The 24,038-nt window shown below is 35.5% G+C and overlaps 2 protein-coding genes across 2 annotated transcripts; one reads left to right on the top strand and one right to left on the bottom strand.

Moving 5' to 3' along the window:
• Positions 1-999: 999 nt before the first annotated feature.
• LOC120627482 (DNA replication complex GINS protein PSF1-like) lies at positions 1,000-2,155 on the bottom strand. Its single transcript, XM_039895486.1, has 3 exons — positions 1,921-2,155; positions 1,776-1,840; positions 1,000-1,456 (listed from the first exon to the last, which is right to left on the bottom strand). Exons 1-3 carry the CDS (start codon positions 1,990-1,992, stop codon positions 1,006-1,008), a joined length of 588 nt encoding a protein of 195 aa, XP_039751420.1. The 5' UTR covers positions 1,993-2,155; the 3' UTR covers positions 1,000-1,005.
• Positions 2,156-2,567: 412 nt separating this feature from the next.
• LOC120627349 (NF-kappa-B inhibitor cactus-like) lies at positions 2,568-24,038 on the top strand. The gene is made up of 5 exons (XM_039895335.1): positions 2,568-3,095; positions 7,151-7,476; positions 19,144-19,232; positions 21,424-21,633; positions 22,003-24,038. The coding sequence occupies exons 1-5, from the start codon at positions 2,749-2,751 to the stop codon at positions 22,075-22,077; spliced, it is 1,047 nt and encodes a 348-aa protein (XP_039751269.1). The 5' UTR covers positions 2,568-2,748; the 3' UTR covers positions 22,078-24,038.

The raw sequence follows: 24,038 nt of genomic DNA, 5'->3' as shown, positions 1-24,038 counted from the left end.
TTGAATCGCAAAATAAATAATAACATATTAAATCTATGGTAAAATACATGATTGTTTCTACTGTATCTCATGCAGCACGGGACCAGCGTTGATTGGCCGGCAATTAATTTGTCAAGCCACGGAGCGGATGCGTGAAGCTCTAGACGCACATCCTATCCGGCGTAGACAGGGTGGGAAGGAGACGGCGGGTATATGCCGCACTTCAGCTTGCCCTGGGATGCGACGGGTAGTTATTGGGCTAGCTACCCGTCACTATATGAGTCTCGGGAGGGAGGGGCCGTGCAGACAGTAGACAAGCTGTCCTGATCCCCTCCTCCTTAGCGTGGTAGCCCCAGGGCTGGTTGGACGTTTACCAACCGCCCCAATCTAGTGCCAGCACTAGATTGGGGCGGTTGGTAAACGTCTGGGAAGTATACTATGGCTTCCCTGGATGTCTACTAAAGCCAATGGGAGGGACGTGCAGTGGTGGTTTTAAGTTGGTTAAAAGTGGCACACGTAACCTCTGTCCTGCACAAAAGTACAAAGGTAGCCATAAAGCTTTTCAACAAAAAAAAATCAGAAATCCAGGGGGAAGTTTTTTAAAGATGAAAGTATCCCATGTCCATCTCCAGCTCTATATGTGCCAAATTATTAAGGTTGGTGCAGTAATAGTAGTGCAGAACCTTGTTAAGAAATAAATAACCAAACATATATATAGATATTAATGTGATTTTTTAAAGATATTTAAGTTTGACTGTTACTGTACTGTACTAAAAGGTTTCTATGCCAGTAAGGAAGAAACCAGCCAAGCCAAAGCTTGGCACTAGACTAGCCAGACTATATAACACGCCACTGCTCCAGAAATTGTACTACTTTTTTTAATAGATAGATTATTTAATAATAAAAATATTAATATTTATTTAACAAAAACAAGGCAGCACACAATTTCTTAAACTAATTACTTTATGTACATACATAAAGTAATTAGTTTAAGAAATTCTATACATGTAATAATTTGTATTGAAACTATACAATTTGTTTCAAAATACCTTGTCGTATTAAAGTTTGACACTCCGAAGTTGGCAAAAAATGTCTACTATTTTTCTTTAGCATCACAACATCTCCGTCTTCTAACTCCAATTTACCATAATCTGTAACACAGAGCACTTCTATATACAATGATTTTGGAGGCCTTAAGTTTTCAGTTAAATCTATACCACTGTAGCCTATGTCTTCACCTAAAGACCTCATGTACTTAGCTAAGTTAGTAGAGTACTTGGAGAACCACTCATATTCACTATCTGCAAGTAACTCCCTTACATCTGGTGGTAAGACAGAGCCAAATTCCCATCTTAGGGTTTTGATTTTGTCCATTCTGTTGTAAAGGTAGGCAAGAAGACAGCGTTTATTTCTCTCCAAAGCAGAATGTCTCACTTGAACTGTTGTCCATAGTGACCTATTTTCTGTTGTTGCATTTCTGAAAATAAATTTGAAATTAAAAATGAATAACTAAGCGGTGAAAGCTTAGTGGGTCAGGCTTCTGCTTTTCTTTCCTTACAGCAAGGGTCTCACAATGAGAAGGGTTTGGCTGTAGTCTACCAAGTGGGGATGGTGGACTTCGTACGCCTTCGAGAACATTATGGAGAACACTCAAGCATGCACATTTCCTCACGATGTTGCCCTTCATTAAAGCATGTGATATTTAATTGCTTATAACGCAAATAACTTAGAAAAGTTAGATGTGCGTGCCGGGGTACGAACTCAGTTTATAAAAAGTAGACTCTGTATACACTTACGCATCATCCATATTCATCTTAAATAAAACGTGCATTTCTTCTATAATTTGCCGTATCTTTTCATCCTGTAAATATATTATAGATATAATGCAACTATAGAACAAATAAAAAACAATTGATAAAGTTTATAATCAAAAATAATTACATTAAACTGGTCGATAGTTTCACGATTTCGATCAGCCTCTTTTAGCAATTCTATAACTTTTTCTCCAAACATAATAACTATTAACCAGCAAATCTTTTAACAATAAAAATTGTTTTAATGACTTGAACCTTAAACTGCTTCTTTTAGGTCTTAATTATACTATTCATTACTATTCTTGGCTTTTACTTTTTGTTTTGCCTCCAAAATCATGTAATTTGTAATAAATTTTGTTATGACAACTAAATTTGACAGAACTCAGGCGACATATGACATTTGTGTTGCAACATAAACTCTATGATACACCGAATACTATAACAGTATTAAATATTCGAAAGTTCTAAAGACACGAGTTTTAACTATTTATTTCATGTTTTTACTTTCAAGATTCAAAAAGGAATAATTGTATAGTGAATCTCAATAGAGAAGCAAAATATACACTCGTAGTAATACAATTCATAGTAAGAGTATTCGAACGATGTTGCAACGTTTTATTTCATTGACGGTCTATATACTCTATGAACGATGGAAAATCCCTTCTTCAATCTGCGCAGTTAAAAATAATACGCTATTGAATGCAAATAGAGTTCAAAGTTGCTATGACGCAATTTCTCTCATTCATTCCCATTCCATTCCAATTTCCATTTGACTTGTAGATTTTCTGCTTATTGCGCACGCGTACCTGCAGCGATACGGTTGCTTCAATAAAATCGTAAATAAACATTTTAAAACATGTTTTTGTGCCATTCCAAAGTTTAAACTCAATATTTTATCGTAATTTACTTTTTACTGTTATAAATAATTAGAAGTGTGATAATAAAATAAATAAAAATGAGTGCCAAAAAGGTTAACGAAACAAACACTTTGATGTTCGAGGACGAGAATACAGATTCTGGTGTTCTGTCTGGGCCGTTGAGTGAACAGCTGTATTCGGAAGACTTGAGTGCAGAAGCAGATGCCCCAACATCGCCCATATCCCCTGACAGTGACAATAAAGTGATAAGTGAAAGTACTCAATTCGATAGTGGTCTCGACTTGTGTTTGTCCGAGTGTCTAGTAAATGTGTCCCTAAATGATCCTCCGCAAACAACGGTGCCCCTCATACAATTGGAGGCTGCAGAGAGTCGGGATGTTCTACCTCTCTCGATATTGTTCCAGCAAGACGACGATGGCGATACGTAAGTGTCCTAGGTCAGAGGTGTATTAGCCGTGTATAACAGAACCGGTTGTAACAATAATTACTTTGTTACAAGTAAATTCAGCCCACAACATTTAACTCTGTAGCTCTAATCCTAAAACGATTGTGATTTTAGTAAAACATTCACTGCTTGTATCACTTTTATTATTCAAAAATTTGCCGAAAAAATTTTGTAATTGTATATTGCAATAAAATATTTATGTATGATCCTGAGTTTAATCATAATCCTCAGCCTTTGCTAGCTTAAAGGCTACAGCTCAGACCCTCCACGTTGCCTTAGAGCATAGATTTATTGTATCAAACATTGTAGTAAAAACAATATTATGCTAAATGTTCAAAACTTTTAAAACTATTATTTGGACTTTACAATACAAAATCAATCATTTATAATTTTCTCATTCTGAATAATTAAACAAACGTATAACTCTGCAACTGACCTTCAGATCTGCACATCAGCACAACAACACTGCCCTTGGAAGTTTATTTTGAATGTAGGATTATATCTCACCCTGCTAACTACTATGTTATTATAATATTCCAAATTATAAGTGTTACTCTTCATTAAAATTTATTAACTTAGCTGGAATTGTTTGCTTTTTATAAATCAGTAGCATATTTTGACTTAAAAAAAGTATGTACTAAATTATTATACTACTAAAAATAAATAAGGTTAAAGGAAAACTGTATAATTTCAGCCATATTCTGTATCATAAACAAAATACTTATGAATTGGTCATAATAGGCATGGTGGTTAGGTCAGTTTTTAACTAATAATATTCCTATAATCATACTCGTGTCCAGTGTCCCAGGTCTTATGCCTGACCCCAACTGTGAGAAATAAGCTTGATGATGATTTGCACAAACCATTCATTAAGTCATAAATTATTATCTCAAGTTTGCCAGCAGTAAAACAGAATTAAAATAAGAAAAATACCAAACTATACCAATGTTGATATGTTATCATAGCCCTTAACCTCATAATCTTATATTACTCAATTTTATTTAGTCATACCCTATCAAGCTGAGCTGAACTAATAATCAACCTATCCTACCAGTGAAAGATATTCTTACTGCCTAGTATTCCATTATGGTTCTGCAACCAATGTAGATTCAATAAACTTCAGTACTTGTAGCCTAGTAAATTATGATATTTCTTTATATGATGGTATCCATATTAATAAACCAATAACTAACTAAGAATACGATCTCAAGTACAGTCAAGATGAGAAAAAGAAAGCCACTTGAGATCATGTTCTTACCTTTTTATGTTAGCTAGTAGGCTGTACAGTCCTTAAAACTGGGGTAGGTAGGGACAAAATAGGCAAATGATACAAATAGCACATTCCTCTCCAGTACTGTACTTATTTAATAGACACCTAACAAAGATAGACAAACAGAAAAACTGCTAAAATCATTCCATAATTACTAAATAATAAGTGATAAATAAATGTACCTGCAACACCAGGAGGTACCTTTGCATTGTTAGATTTATATCAAAATACCTACCAACCCAATGTCATGAACAATTAACTAAATAATTATTAGGGTATGTAAAATCCTGATCAATTTAATAAAATATCTGGAAAATATGAATTTATAGTTAGTTTATTTACCCACTTTATAAAATTACTGTAACATAAGTAAGAGACTTAGTGATTATTCAGTTGCTGGTGGCCAGCAACCGCTATCTTATAAATTATGTTTAATATAAGTTGTTATCACATGTTGAGTGCATTAATACAATACAAATACATTGCCAGCCATCACAGTCAGACAGTGGCGTGCATAGAGGGTTGCACAGGGTGTGCAAATGATATAAAATGAAGGAAATCTCCAGTTCCAGTTATAAAATACCTAAGGATAGGTATTGTAAGAGTTTTACAAAGCCTACCCATAAGTATTTCTAACTCGTACTGGAGATTTTCTTCATTTTTTATCATCTACATACCCTGTGCATACCCACTATGCAAGCCACTGCAGACAGAACATTCTCACTCAAAAGCTGGTACATAAGCTGTTACAGGTTAGCTGAATACCTTTCAGAACCATAGTACTGATAATATTGTCGACTATGCATCTTCTATACCATAAAGAAGTTTCTGTGATGCTGTTAATGATATTGATATTCTAATAGTGCGGCAATAAGTTTCAATTTGCTCGCAGCCGTGTTGCCCGCTGGTTCGTTTTATTTACTAAGCATACTACTATATTGAAATTTTGGGTAAATAGCTCACGTATGGCGCTGCTGTCACTATTTAATATACCGCGATGGCCTTTGCTCTTAGAAAAATTAGAGAGAGAAGGGGTAAAGTCAACAGTATCAGGAAAAATTAATACAAGCTCGAGCTAAAGGTATCGAGCGTCAAACACTAAAAAACCCTTAAAAATAGTCTAAATCCTATCCTATTGCCAAACTATTAATCATAATCATCAATAAACTGCATACTAGAGCTCTTTAAGATGCCACTCAGACCCACTTCAGATACAATATTGAAATATGATGATACTATAAGATGCCACAATTCGTTCTCTCCCTTAAAAGGTCAACAGCCGAGGCTGGGAAAACCTGGCTTAGCGATCCCGATCCGATTGGCGCCATTATGTTACTCTTATCGTATGTATCTACCTACTGTGTATGTGTGCGTGTATACACGAGTTTTGTAGTGTCTACTCATAAAGTAGGTAACAGACATATAGCTAGACCTATTTAGTACGTTCTGCGTGTGGATTTGCGTTCATGAGAATAAGTTAATCTTATCAACTGTAGTATACCTAGCTTATTTTCATCTCAGACTTTTTAACTATTCAAAAAATTATTTTGTTCCTTGGCTGCTGCTAATTAAGACCAACCAACATAACGACAAAAACTATGATAATTGAGATCAACTTTCAACATCGACCGACTTCCGTTCAATGCTTCTTCACTGACTTCTTGACTTCACCCAGCAAAATTGCTATTAGAATAAATAGATATCTTACATCATGCCTTCCATCAACATCCATATGCATTATAAACGATTAACAGGATTATAGTTTTCACATAAAGTGATGTATCTACCTAAGTGATTGTGTATCACAGCATTTTATATACAGTTATGGAGTCAACTAATCTGTCTCGACGTTTTCTAGATTGAGCTAAATGCACCTATTAAAATCTAACATTTACTTGAGTAATATTATATCGGATAACTCTAAAACAGACATGATCAGAAATGTATTTATTGTAGTGCGTAAAAGGAAATACATATACATCCTCTGATTCTGACACATTTAAAGATAAAGTTCAACACCCCCTATTTAGCTACTGCTTCAGACACTCTTACGGTAGTTGCAAGTTAAGTTTTGATAAAGATAACAGTTATCGTAATAATTATAAAATAAAAATGCGTTTATAAACTGTAATAATCCGCTTTAATTTTTCCATAATTCTGTACTACGTTCGTATTATATTGAATGGTCAACGCCGAGGCATTGTAACATACAATGCAATAAATTAAATACTTACCTAATTCATGTTAAACGGAAAATATTATATGATGGCTTTTTAACTAGTTTGCAGTTAATCAGTACAGCTTTAAAATGCCATGGCATAATTCTTACACCCGTATTCATAAAAAACATCTTTTAACTATCCGATTGACAGTGGCGTGCATAGAGGGTATGCACAGGGTATGCAGATGATATAAAATGAACAATATATCCAGTACGAGCTATAAATACTTAAGGGAAGGCTTTTTATAACTCTTACGATGCCTATCCTTAAGTTTTTTATAACTCTTACTGATGGGATTTTCTTCATTTTATATAATCTGCAAACCCTCTATGCACGCCACTGCCGATTGATGGAACTTAAACTGTGAGGTTTTAAAGTAAGGTTTGTGACTAGACCAATTATAATTGATTATCAATTTCGGTTAAAAAACGTTTTTTTTTACAAATTGAGCCAAACAAATGATCGTGGCGCATTGAGGTCATCAAATTCTGAACAACAATCATTATGATCAGAACTATAACCATTAATGTTTTGTATTACAGACAACTACACATCGCGGCAGTTCATGGATGCGAGAAATCAGTCGGTACACTAATAAACGTGTGTCCTGACAAAGCGTGGCTAGACGTGCCCAATGACTATGGCCACACACCCTTACACTTGGCTGCAATGAGTGGCCAGGCGACGGTCACAAGAATGCTGGTCATCGCGGGAGCGTCGATAGCTACCAGAGATCTCACAGGGGACACGCCACTGCACAAAGCAGTCTCTGGCAACTACCCAGAGTGCTTACGAGGCCTGCTAACGCCAGTGACTGATCGACCCACGAGAAAGTTGTCGACGATAATAAACCAGAAGAATTATAAGGGTAAGTTTTTCTCTCTATATACTTTAGTCTTAAACTATTTATAAAAATAGATAGATAGCGACAGATGCCTCTTTATAAATAGTTATGTGACTCATTTGTTGTTCGTTTTCATTCGTCGATAAAGAAGATTCTATTTTGAAATTTGCGTAAATTTTCACTTTGGAAATATAAATCTGATGTTGGTCATTTCAAAACAATTAACACATATGCTTCAACTGCAGAATAAAAAGTCACGTGTGAAGATTCAAATTCAAAAAGGAATTCTCCAGGACCTTTAAGATTTTATATCTAAATATTTCGCCTTGTGGTTTTACAATAATGCATAGATTAGCGTCATGGTGTTGATAAGCTTTTACTACACCGTAGAATAATTAAACTCAGGGTTGTCCTCGCCGCTTACGTAATGTGTTGTTTACCTCTCGTTGCACTTACACGTGTGTTTTTGCGTTAAAACTACTATTCAAGGTTCGTCTACAAATCCGGAAATCCCAGAACCATTCCGATGTCCTTAATTGTTCTATAAGCACCATAATGCACTTGCTAGTTACTTCTAAGTTCTGATTCACAAGTAAAATACCCAATTGTTGGATTTTCCATCGTGTTGTATGAGATTGGAGAAAACATTTTTAATACTACCAGATTAAGTTTTTCTTAATATTGCGTTACATAATATTTTGAGACACTACCTACTGCATCAGTAAAGATAGGCGTAATTTAAGTATTTGTGAGATAACTGGCGTGTTCATACCTGCCAGTTATCTCACAAAAACCTATTTCTTTTATCAAATTTAATTATTTATATCTTATTGACCTCAGACTTCATACGTCAATAACTCTGATAAACACTCCAGCCTGGGCAGTTATTTTAAGAAGGCGCCACTTTGATTTCGTGCTCATATTCATTATATTCATATATTTCATTCATAATTAGACCAAACAAAAATATTAGATATTTTTGTTTGATATTTCGTTTCGCCAGCAAAACTCCGCATTTTCTTACTTATTGATACTGATACTTTTTTCTCGCTGCTTTAAGATGTTACCTGTGTAATTTATTATTTTTAAACCCATCTTAGGGCTACATGACTTCTCGTATTTGACCGTCACCTCTTGAGCTCTAGTACCTACTTACTGTCATGAGTAATAAATAGTGTGTTTAGTTATAGGTTGTTCAAATGATATTCCATATCGAAATCAGCTAATTATAATTTGTATGTATATTTATAATCTGTATGTACATCCAACTATCAAACTGATTCAGTCAGTTCAATTTGTCGTTGGGTTAATTCCAATTATTAGTCAGTAATATTATAGTGATGGAAGTTATGAGTGTGTATCATATTAAAGAACGGTTAATGTCGGGTACATTGCATCAAATTAAATACATATTTAGATTTTTTCACTTTTATGATATTTAAGTTGTCAGTCATATTAAGGTTAAGCCGATAATGCCAAGTACCGCAACAAGGGCTCCAATCATTATCATTACATCATTAGACTAACCATTTCCAGGCGCATTTATTATAATATAAGATACATAAAGAAAATAGGCCCTAATATTTTCTACAAAAGAGAATCGTTGGTGACTTAGGATAGAAAAAATGAATATTGTGCACATTTTGCATATATTGAATTCAGGCTGGCATAAACAGCGACGGTATGTACGATCGCAAAACTTTTTGGTTTTTTAGTGCACACTATGATCTTGTTATTTTTATTTGGTTAAATTTGATTACTTACATTCACTTCTATCAGTTTTTGCAGCCCGTTTATGATAAGTTATTTTGTTTATTAGTCAAAACTTCCTACGTCAGCTAGAAAACGGAACCATAACTCAAACATATTAAGAACAGCATAGATAAATTGATCGATCCTTGTTCATGAAGTAAACATCCGTATCATCATGGGAAAATATTTTTTTCACAATTGAAAATTGAAATAACTGACATAAAACTTGTTTGCGGATATAAATGCCGTTTACCTTCACCGGATGCCATTGTCCGCTTCAAAACTAAACATCAGGACATGCACGCTAGCGTACGTCATCCGATTCAGAAAAAAAATCAGTTTTACTAGGATCTTAAAATGGTGGTAAAAACAAGTTTTCTAACGCAGACATTTACGTGTTAGCCGTCGGCTGAGCACCTCAAGGTCTTTAGTGTCGGTCTGTGTCATCAAATTCCCACACCATCAGGAAAATTATCAATCAAAAGCATGAATGCGAAAATGACACTCGTTTGTAATACAATACTTAGAAGTTTAGTTGATAGTAACTGAATCACACCTCTAATATACACTGAAGCATTGATATTTATATTTTTTGGGAAATTAGTTATAAATGGGCAACACAAAAGCGAAAGATTTCTTGACCTAACTCAAAAATAAATGAGGATATGGAAAGAAATAGATAAGATAGCTGTTCACAATTTTACTACGTTACCGTTCCCTATTTTGTAAATTTCCATTAATATAAAAAAGAAAAATGAATACAAAATATTACGCCAAAACTAACTGATATCTAAAAGTATTTTGAGGAGCATTGGAGGAACTCTAAAGCCTTAATTTCCACAGTGCAAAGAAATCCTGCCTTAATTACTTTCGACTTTCACTTTTTGGACCAGAACGCAGGAAATATAAACATGTTTTTGATAAAAAAACTCAACAACTTGTCGTCTAAATGGACAATCCTCTTATATGATTATACTTAATAAACGACCAAGATGTTTGCGATGCATAATGTAAAACCTCCAAATATAAACCAAATAAATATTTATAAAAGAGCAAATTCGGGATTTCCTAAATGTGAAAATTTCATTAAATTCACATTATGTGTCGGTCAAAGCAATAAACTCGCGCGTCTGGTTTTCCCGGCATCCATACAATGTTGTATACTCGCGCCGACACTTTCAGCTGCGTATTCATTCTTTAATATATTACTTGTTTGCATTTGGATTTACCCATCATGGCCTTGTCTGTGGTACAAACATTATTACCATAAAATATGTAGATTTATCTATTCTAGTATCAAGTTTTGCTTACACAAGAAAGTCCTATACTGTTTAATGTATTAAGACAAGGGGTCTTCTACAAGTGAAGTGAATATTTTTATTATTTAAAGTATTTGTATATTCAAATTGGAAACATAGCAAACTGTAACTAATACATAGTACCTATGTATAACTGCAATTAAAATATGCTTATGAAGAAATTATAATCTAAATAATGATATTTTATAGTAAAAATTGAAAATTAAAATATTTGCACGCGTAATTGTAGAAAAAATAGTTGAAAAAATTCTAAAATATTAACCATTACTAAAGCGTGAAAAATCTACTCAAAAAATGAGCGTTTGTCTTGTTCACGCATTGTTTGAGAAAACATTGTACATTGAAGTTGGTCTATTTTAAGTTTAATTAAAAGGTTTTAATGGACAGCTCTAGCACCTTCCTATTTATAGTTACAATTCCTTCCCAATACAATGACTTCGCTCGGATACCCATTAATCCCAGCTTGTAACAATAAATTATTGCAATCACAATGCACCTAACAATCACAAGTTTAACGCTAGGATGTTTAATTATTCAATATCCCCTCACAAAATACATGGAGTTTCGACTCCAAAATGATCAGAAAGATACGCGAAGCTAAAATTTGGAATTACCCATCCAAATGCAGATGCCGAACAGTATAATTGCGGTAGGTTGGCCCGCGGTCACGACGACCCGATGGGTATTCCCAAAGTCAGCCCGCCACGGCTCACGTAACGATGCCAACCGGCTGGCAGTGAAAGCACTGTGCCTATTCGCTGGGTTACCCCGGCCGCTGAGAGAGCGCGAATTGAAAGGTTGTTACGTGAATGTTTGAATGCCAACGGATCTCCGAACACGTAATGAACGTACGATGAAACGTGACTTTATGCAACTACATTGATTGAAACTTATTCTCCAGTAAATAATTTTTCTGACAGAATATGTACTACATAATAAAATTTCTCATAACCTATCAGAGCCTGAAATTAAAAATCAATCGAAATCTTCAAATGGCATATTGAATTCAGTTCTTCTATTCCCTGTAGATCAGTATAGCACTTCTAATTCAATGAGATCTGAAGATTTTGAATTCGATTTATTATTAGTTTCGGTTGTGGATAAATAAATAACCATCGTGTCGGTTCACCTAACAAAAAGTTTTGTATGAACATCAATTTTTTAACGCACGACAGGTAATCAATCACTGACCATTGCTGTAAGCTATAAAAAGACGAATCCTTGGTATATAATACTTAAAACAGTAAAAATAATGAGGAGGTACGCTTAGGAGCAAAACTAAACAAAAAAATAGTAAAACGACCTTAGAGTTCATAATAACTACATGATAGTTAGCGTCATGTTTATTTCAAGAAACACTACAAATACTATAAATTAACGATTATAAACCTTGAGTATATGTTTTTGATCAAACGAACTCTTAACGCGAGATGGTAGTTTTATAAATGCAATTACAACCCAGCAATAGTTCTCCACTACAACAGGATATAAAATTAAATATAATATATTTTTAATTTGCTCGAATATGGTTACACATATTAGGTGGTAATTTATACTAATAATTGTAGTGGAGAATGGTATACTTCAAATATCCAACAACTTTCCTGTGTTAAGTACTGTGTACCAATAAAATTGAAAACCAAACCAAAAGTAAATTAAAATGCAGGGCAAGAATTGAAATAGATTTAATATTAGAATAGAATAATAGAATAGAATTTGTTTATTTACCAGAACAACACAAACAGACTTTACATACGGAGTAACTTAAAAATTTTGTACTTAATTATTAATAGCTTAAGTCTATGATGTGTCGTGCCAATAAAAAGGATCTGACTCAGCTTAATGTTCCGGATACTAATGTACCCACAACGCTGGTATTCTGTCAGTACCTATTTAGTTTAGGGAAGTCCAGTTATGAAATCAGATTTAAAAACAAAAAAAAAGTTGTATCAATACGCGCAACCGTCATGGGAAACCATGAAGGCATTCCTCAACCGACGAAAGGAAAACCGCAGAAGTCGGCGAAGCGGCGCGGGCAATTCTGAAAAGCGTTAGGACAATGGCAGCTGCAATGAATCTTTGGGTTAACCCCGCGTGAAAGTGCACCTTGAATTTCCGTGAACGCTTATGTTCACGGAAATTCCAAACATTCACTGTTAGAAGGGGAATTGTCAATGGTGTTGATTCAAACTTTCCACAATATGGTTTCATTTATTTATACCTAAAGGAAAACGAACCAGATTTTGAGTGATTAACGCCATGAAATCAGATATCGAAATACCTTTATTAAAATAGGCAATAATGTAAAACAATAAAATGTTTTCAAGCTCAAAATTATTAAACATTGTCAGTGCCAAATGAGCTTTATCGAGGCATGAGAATATATTAGAACATAGCTTCAAGCTGGTGCAAAATAAATATTATATACCCTCGAAAGCTATATTCGAGGGTATATATCGTTATTTATTCTGCTAAGCAAAATTCAAATTCAAAATTAAATTCAAAGTTTGGCATAATGTTTGTAGTTCGGATTAGTTTCACCTTAACCGTCAATTGACCTTGATTATCATTTATTATTCGGTCTTCATGTAGTTATTGATGTGGTCAAAGACTCCTACTTTGATATTATTACGATGTTCACGCCCATTTGTGGAAATCCAACGAGAATCCGGTTTTTTGTTCTACCCGACTAATACCTACCAGATCAAACTTTACACAATTTAGTAAATTTAAATGTTCTATTTTATTATAAAAATAAATATGAATCTACTAAAAATCTTTGGAGATGGATCACCTAAAAGGATAACAGCAAATAGCTATATATGAAATCACTCTTCTTTTTTTTAAATCACAATAATAGTTCAAGATACATAGCGTAAGAAAACACTATTCTACTGATTCAATTGAATGTAAATAAGGCTTAGTGGCATTTGCTTTCTATCATTTTTGAAGGCAATTTACAAAGGATACAAGCCTTACACTAAGTAGGTACCTGTGTTGTTAGTGATAAGAATAATCAGTAACAATTACCTTTTACTGAACTCGGGATTTCCCAACGACCTGGTTTTTAAGTAGGTACAGCACTACAATTTACGTACATGATTTAAAACGAAGAATGAAACTTTTAAAAATAAAAATGGGGGTCAACAATAGTGGATCGCGGTAAAGCAGGTCATGACTCTAATTTTGGCTTCCCAAAAAATAGTCTTCCTGTTGGATTTTTTTAATTATTCAGAGAAGCATTGCAACTGCTGTCATATAACTATGATCATTATAATACTTAAATATTAGATACATAAAAGAAAAATAACGTTGCAAGTTGTCTACTAGACAGAATATATATTTTGGGACCTCAGATTTTAAACATTGAATAACGAAAAAGATCTGTGTACGCAACTTTAGTAACCAAACGGTTTTCTCCATTTATCATCATAATTAAATCTGTTTGACAAAAAATACAATGAGCTGTCAAATGAATACGTTTTTTTACACGCACCTCTAGGAAGCGGTATCCATTGACTGTACGGAAGCAACGAAAAATATCCAATATTATCTTTCGGCCATATATGGCGAGGGCGACTCGGCGATGAAGCGGTCGTCGCAAATTGTTGGGAAAACCCTACCGCGCCGCCGCGCGTCCCTCGCCCCGCGCGTCGTTGCGCACGCGCACATCGCGGCGCGTACACCGTAGAGTATTTAAAGCTGCGTGATTTAGCTTAACACCACTATTCACTCTATAGGGATTTTTAGGTCAGCAGCAACTGAGCGCGCACCTTAACAAAGAAGGTTAAAAATTTTCATTGCATTAGGCACTTTTAATGCGTGATTTGTACATGGTTGGTAGATATATGTGTATATTCTTAACAACTTGTCCAATCTACTATATGACTTTTCCATTTATTAGTATTAGGTACTGTCTAATCTGTCACAATATACTTTTATAGAAATGTTATCTTATTATGACGCTGCGGCCGGTTTTTTTTTTTTTAACACGCTGTACGCACGCTGCCCACGCTGTACAATGCTAAGTCCTCGGTACTTATGTCAAAAGTCTAAAGTGACTGAACTTTGGCAATCACTTCACAAGTGCGTGTGAACCGAGTACGTATTAACTACCTACAATGACTAATTGTATAAACCTGAAAAATATCCAAGCCATCTCGACACGGAGTACAGCTAGCAGTCGCCATAACGGACCGTGTCCTGTTATGATGGAATACACGAGAAGTTACTGCTACGAGAATAGAAACATCATCAATTAATATCCTATAACAGGCCGCTCGCAACGGGAGGATTTGCACATAATCACCAGGCCGGGACAAACGGGTTGGTGATCGCATTTGATGTTAAAAGCACGGCAACCGACAGTAAGAAGGGTTGGTGACAACTGTATTTTGACCCGTTCTCTGTGCATCTACGTCCATCTACTGCGATCGCCGATCCGCCTGCTCAGCGTGGTGATTATGATAAACCCTCCCGCTGGGAGAGACCTTTAGTCCAGCAGTGGACTGTTATAGGCAGGCTTCGATGATGATATTCTGATCTAACAAGGTCATATTCTACTTACACCGACGAAACATTGGTCCTGGGATCGACCCTCCGGTAAAAGCAGTTTGGAAAGAAGTTTCTCGTATATTCTATGGTGGCACCATGTAGTATCTAGACCTTACAGACAAAGACGTGCCGAAACTTAGCGTTCGGGTATAAGTAGTATTCGATTAGGCGTGTGGTTAATAAATCACTGCCGTACCCCCGACAACTTAGCGCGCATCATTCCTTACCACCAGGTGAGTACAGTCAAGGGCTGACTTTAGTCAAATAAAATAAAAGAGTTGGCCTCATACACGAAGGGTACCGTAACTAGGCGCCATAATATGAAAACACTAAAACTTGCATAGTATCGACATTGTATCGAGCAAAAAACACCAAAAAAGTTATAAAATATAATATATAATAAAATTAGTTCATGGCGTCATGGCATCATTTAGTTGGTAAAATTCTTACCTATGCAAATTTATAAGCATTTTACTACTTTTCCATACACCAGAAATCCACATCTTAGTTGGCATGTGCTGTTGCAATGAAAATATGTTTACTTATCTTTTTGTTATATCAATCAAAATAATATTATCAATATAACAGTCCGCTGTAGCACAGGCAGAAAACAAAAATTATATCCCCTGACTATAACTATATATGGAATAGGAGAATTATACCCCCGTTAATATTATTACACATGTATTATTTGGATATTATTTCCACATGTGCGCCAATGCTCTGAGATTTGATAAAGCTGTTGGTGAAGATAACTTTTTATCCTTTCCCCGGGTATATAATTGTCTCCAGCCGATGCTAGCCGTTTCCCGCTTTTTCCCTTAGCCGCCTCGTACTACACCCGCGGGAAGAGGTGTGCAGGTGGTAAAGTGTATTCTGAACTGCCACATGGCATAAAATAGATTCATGTATCTTATGTTTTCTAATCAGTCAAATACTTGGGGAGTATAAACAAGTCGTTGCTTATCACGTGGACTCGTTGATCGAGCTTGCTGTAACTGATGATAATCAGGAAATTAATAATTATAATAGCGTGATAGCGAATAGTTTCACCCGTGACGTTATTCTAGCTGTTACGTGTCAGTTATGACGACGCTAAACTCTGTATCAGTTAGGTGACGCCACGATATAAGTGAATATAATCAATCGAATTACTAGACACAAGTTAATAGAATATTAGCCTAAACTTGTTACGTATTGTGCTATTACATTTAGTGTTTAAAAGTATACGAAGATACATAATGCAGAAAACACACAGTATACTACTTTTAGACAGTTAGAGGAATTAGCTGTAAGTGGTTTTTTACCGCGAGAAACGGCAAAAAAAAAAAAATCCTGCGCGGTCGTAGGTAGGGGCATACCGCTAGTTATGCAATAAGCCTAGAATATCCCAAGCGCAAATGTTTTCTTCGGATGTATGCGACAAATTGTATAGTTGTATCCCGGTACGAAATAACAAGTCATCAGCATTTAAATTTCGCATCTATAAATATTTACGAACCATCTGAAATAGGCCAGAATGTCTGAACGGCGTGCGCCAGTTGCTAAACTTGAAAAAACAATGCTCTTACTGTTTATTTTAGCTGCGCTCAAAATAGTGTTGGAGTCCATCCAACTACGATCGGTATTAGATAGAAACATGCAATGACCAAAATATCTGCTATCATCCAGCTATTATTTACTCAAATACACGAGCTTAAGTAATAGACTGGTATTGCTGTGATAGCATCGTGGTAAGCAAAGGCTTCCCTTTCGGGGGACCGAGTTAGATCCCCGGCACCTCCTATAACTTATAATGCTTTAACGGTGAAAGAAAATGACGCGGGAAACCTACACGGCTGAGAGTTCTCCATAATGTTCTCGAGGCCGTGTGAAGTCTACAAACATGAACTTCGCCTGTGTGGTGGACTAGGGCCTAAACCCTTTTCAATCTGAGAGGAGACCCATGCCTTGTAGTGGGCAGGTAATGGTTTTATAATAATGATAACGAGGAGCTGGAGCGATGGACGTTCCATGGTGTGTATGCGTACCGAAAAAGTGGACAAACGAATAGCAGCGAAAAGAGAAGTTCCTACCTAGGACCTATGTCTAGCAGTGGTTCAGACAATAACGATATCGACCTTTCTAATTAGCATAATGAGTGCCATAGCCAAAAGCCTTAACGGTAGAAGAGTTGGGGCTCGGAGATAAACTTATTGCTTCAAAACTAGTCACAGCAGACTGGGGATGACATTTTAAGTGACATTTAATCAGACATCATACGGAATAATTTAAAAACAACACCATAATTAGCTAAGAGCTCTTATATTATCCTTGAAACCCGGAAGTTAACTAATTGATTGATAAATAAAATTAAAAATTCAATCAACCGTTCAATCGTTAATTAGTTATAAATAAACGCCTTTCCACAACACAATTACGAATCCCTATTTGCAGTGCTTTTTTTATATAATTCTTGCCAACGTATATATGAATAAAATTAATTTCAAAATAAATGCTAAGGTTTGATTGATTTTAGCTCAACGTTAGATGTCTTCTGATAAGATATTTATTTTATTGGCCGATACGAAATCTTGTTTTTTGTCGATAGCACTTAATCATACATCTCTTCCGTGTTATGTTTTTGTATAAATTGTGTACCGTTACTTTATTTCCGCATAGCGTGGGTTCATTTCTGTTATTGGCACAAAGGCTTATAAGTGTAGATTATAGAGTCGGATTTCTAAAATTTTTATTGTTTTTTATGTAAATGAAACTTGTAACAACATTTTAGACTCTTATAACAAGATCCCCTTAAAAACACAGAAAAACCCAGCATTCGTATTTATACAAAACATTTATAAGATTTTTTTTCAAGTTCGCTAAAAATGTTGGCCTCTTTGTATTTAAAGAATGTTTCTATTGGCTAATGTCTCGTGAAAACCTGATTTGTTCAGTGGTCTTGTTGGGCAGAGCATTGATGAATAGTTTGTTATTTTCCTTACTTCGAAGCCATGCGGCCTCCGTAATATTTATCACGCACGGATTTACGCAATCATTTATGGGACCTCCCAACTGGGGCCCATCAGTCTTTATTTGACCCGAAAAAATATCTTTGACGTGTTCCAAACGTATTCTCATGTCAAATAAATTCACACATACATTTAACCTTTTGCTCTTTGTTTCCTGAAGCTTCTCGCATAGTTTGGATCGTACAATACTTAAAAATAAGACGCACTACAGACAGACTACAGAAGCATTGATTAAGAAATTAAATCTATTAGGTCCATATGATGCAAAATTGTGATTAATTCTTCGTAACCCAGCCTGTGCACCCTTATAATTCACTCATTGATGGTTTCTTTTTTAAACTGTGCCATTTATTAATAATAATCCCTTACCTTTACGTGAGCAGCAGTTACGCAGCTTTTTACTATTATTAAATAAAAAATATACGATTTAAAGATAATCCGTTAATTCTTTGTACGTTGACAAACATTTATTTAAGCTTTCGCTGTATCAATACTGTTAAGATGTTTTAATTTCCTCAATTGTAAACTCTAAATACTTATTACTATTCTTGTCACATTAGCGTATTGTCAAGTGTACTGAGATGCTTAAAATGACTTTTAGCCATGAATAATGGAGGAATATAAGAACTCAGAACGAAGATATTACGGAATTTATTTTGAACCATTCATTGTAACTTATCTCAGTGTAATTACATCATCATATCTCAGAAGATATGATGATGTAATTACATATACAGATATATATCAGAATATACGTCTCCAAATGTATTAGTTAACTAGCTTATTAGGACGTAAAGGAAGGACGATATTTGGTGTAACAATATAAAGATATCTGTAGTCAACCCTGGGGGGTTTTCATTTGTTTTTCCACGACCAAAATTAGCCTGCGTTACTTTCCGGTTTTTCAACTAACTCTATGCCAAAAATCAACAACATTGATTGCTTAGTTGGAGCATAAAATAAGGACAAACCAAAACAACACTGTCGCTTTTATAATGCTAGTATAGTTTACGAATTGAAGCCATTTATCTAAATCAATGGTTTCTTTGTTGCAGGTCAAACATGTGTTCATTTGGCAGCGTCGGCAGGGAGAGTTGAGTTATTGCAGATGCTGGTGTTCTACGGAGCTGATATTAATGCTCGGGTAAGTCATGTCATATATGGCGATCATCATATCAACCCATTAGCGGCCCACTACAGGGCCCGGGTTTACCCTACAATAAGAGGTTAAGGCCTTATCCTTCACGCTGGTCCAGTGCGGATTGGTGGACTCGCCTTTAAGGCCAAAGTTCTTACTTTCCTTCAGCGTTGAAGCCGAGTGATATTTTAATTGATAAAACGCACATCACTTAGAAAAGTTAGAGGTGCGTGTTGGGATTCGAACTCGGCCCCCCGAAAATGAGGGCGAAGTCCACTGGGCTATCACCGCTTCCTATTCCTATATGACAATATCATCTTTAATCAAAATAAAGTAGCACTCACTATCTGACTAATATTATCACACATTTTAACTAAACTTCCCATATTTTTTCGGTATTTATTACCTGTTTATATCGAATAGCTGAGAATAAAACCGTTTAGGTTTCGGATTATTTGTCCCTACATCAGACATCCACAGTTCTTATCTCTTCTGTGATTAAAGGTTGTCTGTATCACTTGTTATCAGTTCGACAATTCCCAAGTTACGGCTACCACCAAATTTTTCATGTTGTTCAGATAATAATGCAATTACAATGATTACGTCACATGTACTCTAGGTGCAGTTAGTATTTACGAGTGTAATATATATTATAGTCGGAGTCGGGTTTTTTTGTTTACACAATGCTATGTAGGTACGTTACTTAACAATAATTATCAACCGTCTTTTCCGCATAAGTAGGTATATTTTCTATTGTTTGCAAGATCCGCTTGAAGTTGAACTTTGCAATCTCACTGGTGTAATTATGCAGACTACGCTGGAACACCCTGGAATATATACATTCCCTATATTTTATATTAAAACTATATTTTATTCAGCTTCTACGAGTATAACAAATCCATAGATCCGTTGGTGACACTTTGTATTGAGTAAAACACCTACACCAAACATCCGACGACTTCTCTGGCGCAGCGGTGAGCGTTGTTGTTTTAAGTTGGTTTTCCCGGGTTCGATTCCCGGCAGAGGCAATTTGAGAATTTATCATCGATTTATAAGATTACATCTGGCGTGTTGATAGGTTTCGACCGAGGGTAGATACCTATCCACTAATTATTACAAGAACGAGTCATGGTTACAGTATGTTGCTATAATAAAGATTAATTTAAAATAATATTGAAAGCTTGTTGGCCACCTCAACAGGTGAGATGCGATCTCACTTGACAGAGAATTTAAAAACAAGTACAGTTTGTTGTAATTCCAACCAATATCATTTAGGTAAAAAAATATAAACAAGAAGGAAAACTAGGGGTTTTTTTGATTCTGGCCTCTAAACCCGTGGGTAATACCGGCAGGCTTTGCCGGCTTAACAAGTGTTGCGAGGATGTGCCAAGGTAAATAAAAATACCCGGCGGTATCGCTATCACACCGCTATCAGCTGATACGAGACGGGTTTCCCGCCGTTCATGTGACAGACGTGACTCAAGTACAGTGATAGCGCAAACAAGAACATAATGGTATGCAATAACCATGTTTAGGTTACGAGCTGAAAAGCACGGTTCTCTACATGTACTATGTTTTTTTTAAAGCAGTTACGTATAATCGTTTGAATGATATGATATCCTAGATACCAATTTCTGTTGATAAATGCAGGTTTTATGCGTTGTTCCTTTATAGAAAAACTTTTTGGGCATTAAGTAGTACTTAGGTAGCTAGGCTATGTTAATATTTATAATATAAGAATGGATCAGAGAGAGAAAAAAACGTTACGAGCAGTCAATGCTATAATATCTCTAGAGCTTCCTATAGGTTGGTCTATGAAGACTTATCGACCGCGTATAACTTCTGAGAATAGCACCGCCCGGAAGTGCTATTCGGTTTTGCTAGGCGATCTTTTCGAATTTTTTTTTGCTCGTTGGTCGACACTCCAGGTCCCAGAAAATTATATTATTATGAAATAATATATTTTTTTAGTCGGTTGTTAACAATTAATCATTGTAAAGTCAACATTTCTCGAGGATACTCTGGTTTCGGAGCGAAACGTACGTAGAAGGTACATTAAGATCTGTTTAGTGTGGAGTATAAGGATTGAAGAAATTATAAATTACACCATACAGATTCTCCTGCTTATCGCGGTCTATAGCAGATTAAGCTTAATTTTCATAAAAGTCGGTTTCTAACTATCTGTGTTCGCCGACAGGACGGCCTGGCGGGCTGGACGGCCCTGCACGTGGCGGCGCGGCGCGGCGACGTTCGCGTGGCCCAGTTTTTGCTGGAGCGTTGCAGCGGCGTCGCGCGGGACGCACGGGACTTTGCCGGCCGCACGCCGCGCCGCCTCGCGCGCACGACACGCGCCGCGCAACTTTTCGCAGACGTCAAAGACTCAGACGACAGTGACACTGACGATGAGGTGTGTATCCGACATACAATTTACTCCTTTAGCTCATGGTACACGAGGTATCTGTGACCGATCAGACGGCCCACCTAAGCTCACATGCTCGTATGCGAGGCACACGTCCTGCAAAGTGCCGCCTTGTGTCCACCAATATGAAGCGCATGCGCCTGTAATTACACCGACAACCGCGCCCTTCTGGCTGGATCACAACAAAACTACAGAAAAAAGCATAGCGCGATTTTAAAATTTACCGGTTGTAGCTCCGAAAAGTTAGGTTGCTAGGTGCCGGAAATCGATCTCAGTTCCTCTGCGAGAAGATCCATAAAATATGAGATAATCATTTGCTATCGTTTATGTAATGTATTTTATTTGCTTTATTTCCAGTATGACAGCGACAGCGATACAGAGACCCTGTACGAGAAAATAAGACAGAGCATCAACCCCATCAACGTGGCCTGAGTAACGTAACCCCTCTCTACACTTCTATACAACTAGGAAATATATAAAGCGGAAATGCCGGATCCAACGCAGGGACTCGGAGTACAAACTCTCTCAGAAACCAGAGGGTTCATTGTCGTAGGATAAAAGCAAGTTAAAAAATTCAATGCTTTTTGATTGGTTTAAAAACCATAGCCAACAACAAGGACTGAAATCGCAATGTGATACAAAACACCCAATCGACACATTAGTTGCGCCCGACCCAGTTGCTTGCCAAAGATGCAAAAATTGTATGCAATTCACCAATATGGATAATATCAGACCTGTAGTGGATGGAGAAGATTGAAGCAGCAAAAAGTAGAACATTTTAAAACAACTTGTTAAAAATGGAGAATATCAGACCAGTATAAGATTGCGAATAATTTAAAATTCACTTTTAAATCTGTATACTAACAACACTGTATTACGAGGAAATCATAAACGCTTATTAGATGTAAATAGGGTTGCCTACTAAAGAGTTTCGGGAGTCGAACGTATATCGCAGGAAACTTATGTTATGTTACTTTTATTTTTGTAAGCATTGTAACATATTAAATCCATAAGTTATATACTAAGACAACTATTTACATATACAACTCCTGAAATAGATATAATGGATGACAGCTTTTTAATATCGGTTGTTATTTTTTATATTGGTTTAGTCATGGCAACATTTAGTACAAAGATATAGCTTTGATGTATTTATTCATTAATTGCTTTATTATAGCTCCTGATTGGACCGAATTAAAATAAAGATTTCGAAAATCTTTTTATTCATATATTTATGAATCATAGGAAATTTTAGGCTTCCTATTTTAAAGCGGAATTGTCCGGTAAACACGGTGCAATAGGCAGCCCTTATTTACATACAAATGTTGGTCCTAATTACACACAATTTTTAATAGGTCGTTTGTGAATTCCTCGTTTTGTTCACAATAAGGACATCCTTATTATGTTGTCTTATTTGCTTTTGAGGCATGGCATAACTTATCCAAATAAGAAGGGGTTATTTATTTAAAAAAAAGTTATTGACGTAAATTGCGGTTTTTCCTTTAAAAATACCGATTATAAAATACCCACCACAATAATTAATAACTAGTATTTATTTATGTTTTAATCACAATAATTAATTATTTGTGTCGCGGTTGGTTTTTCTGTTCCTAGAGGAAAACTTGTTTAATGTATTGATTGTATAAAAAATAAAATAGGTTAACATAATATCAGATGGCCAAGAAATTTTTTTTTCGATAAAATTGTTTTGTTAACTTGATCTTATATTCGAGTAAACATATTTCCATATTATTTTCTATTCTCAATGTATTTTTGAAACATTAACTACTTAGATTATAAACTTTGTCTGAGCTTCTCCAATCGATTCTCCATCAGTTTTTATCTTCTCGAGTGGGTTATAGATATATTTTCGTCACTAAAATTGATCTCCATCCATTTATGGTTGCAGTTGGGTTGGCGCAATTCAGACTACGCTTTACTAATAAATAAGCATTCGTACAGTGTTGTCTTAAAACTTTTTATGTTAATCGGCCAATATTCATTAGTGCAAAAAGCAAGTAATCTAGCCTCAATAATAACGATTGTAAACACCAATTAAATAGGGTGTAGCTTTACGTTTAGATTTGTAATAGAATAACAAGCGGCATGTGTTAGAATTTAAACTATCGTGAGTAAAGTTAATTTTACTATTTCGCCAAAAATTTCCATCACTCCAGCCGTCTATTAATCAGTAAAAAAAGATATATGCTATCTTGCTCATAGCACTATGAATATTGTCTCGTTTTAAATAAGCCCGCTAGTAGAATCCATGACCTTTGTATCGATAAGTGTACTATATCGAGCCAAATTGTTATACTATTTTGTGTTATTGTTTATTACTATGGGATTGTTGTCTTCCTAAATTGAAATATTAATATATATATATATATATA

The sequence above is a fragment of the Pararge aegeria genome, chromosome 11 (assembly GCF_905163445.1).
Source record: "Pararge aegeria chromosome 11, ilParAegt1.1, whole genome shotgun sequence".
Taxonomy (NCBI): domain Eukaryota; kingdom Metazoa; phylum Arthropoda; class Insecta; order Lepidoptera; family Nymphalidae; genus Pararge; species Pararge aegeria.
This window is presented reverse-complemented; position numbering and strand designations above follow the sequence as displayed.

Excerpts from the sequence above, each read along its gene's own strand:
- LOC120627482 (XM_039895486.1), bottom strand. The coding sequence starts at position 1,992 with ATGTTTGGAGAAAAAGTTATAGAATTGCTAAAAGAGGCTGATCGAAAT. Across the intron at positions 1,841-1,920 it reads AAACTATCGACCAGTTTAAT|GATGAAAAGATACGGCAAAT; the intron begins GTAATTATTTTT and ends ATATATTTACAG. Across the intron at positions 1,457-1,775 it reads AAGATGAATATGGATGATGC|AAATGCAACAACAGAAAATA; the intron begins GTAAGTGTATAC and ends ATTTATTTTCAG.
- LOC120627349 (XM_039895335.1), top strand. The coding sequence starts at position 2,749 with ATGAGTGCCAAAAAGGTTAACGAAACAAACACTTTGATGTTCGAGGAC. Across the intron at positions 19,233-21,423 it reads GAGCTGATATTAATGCTCGG|GACGGCCTGGCGGGCTGGAC; the intron begins GTAAGTCATGTC and ends GTTCGCCGACAG. Across the intron at positions 21,634-22,002 it reads ACAGTGACACTGACGATGAG|TATGACAGCGACAGCGATAC; the intron begins GTGTGTATCCGA and ends CTTTATTTCCAG.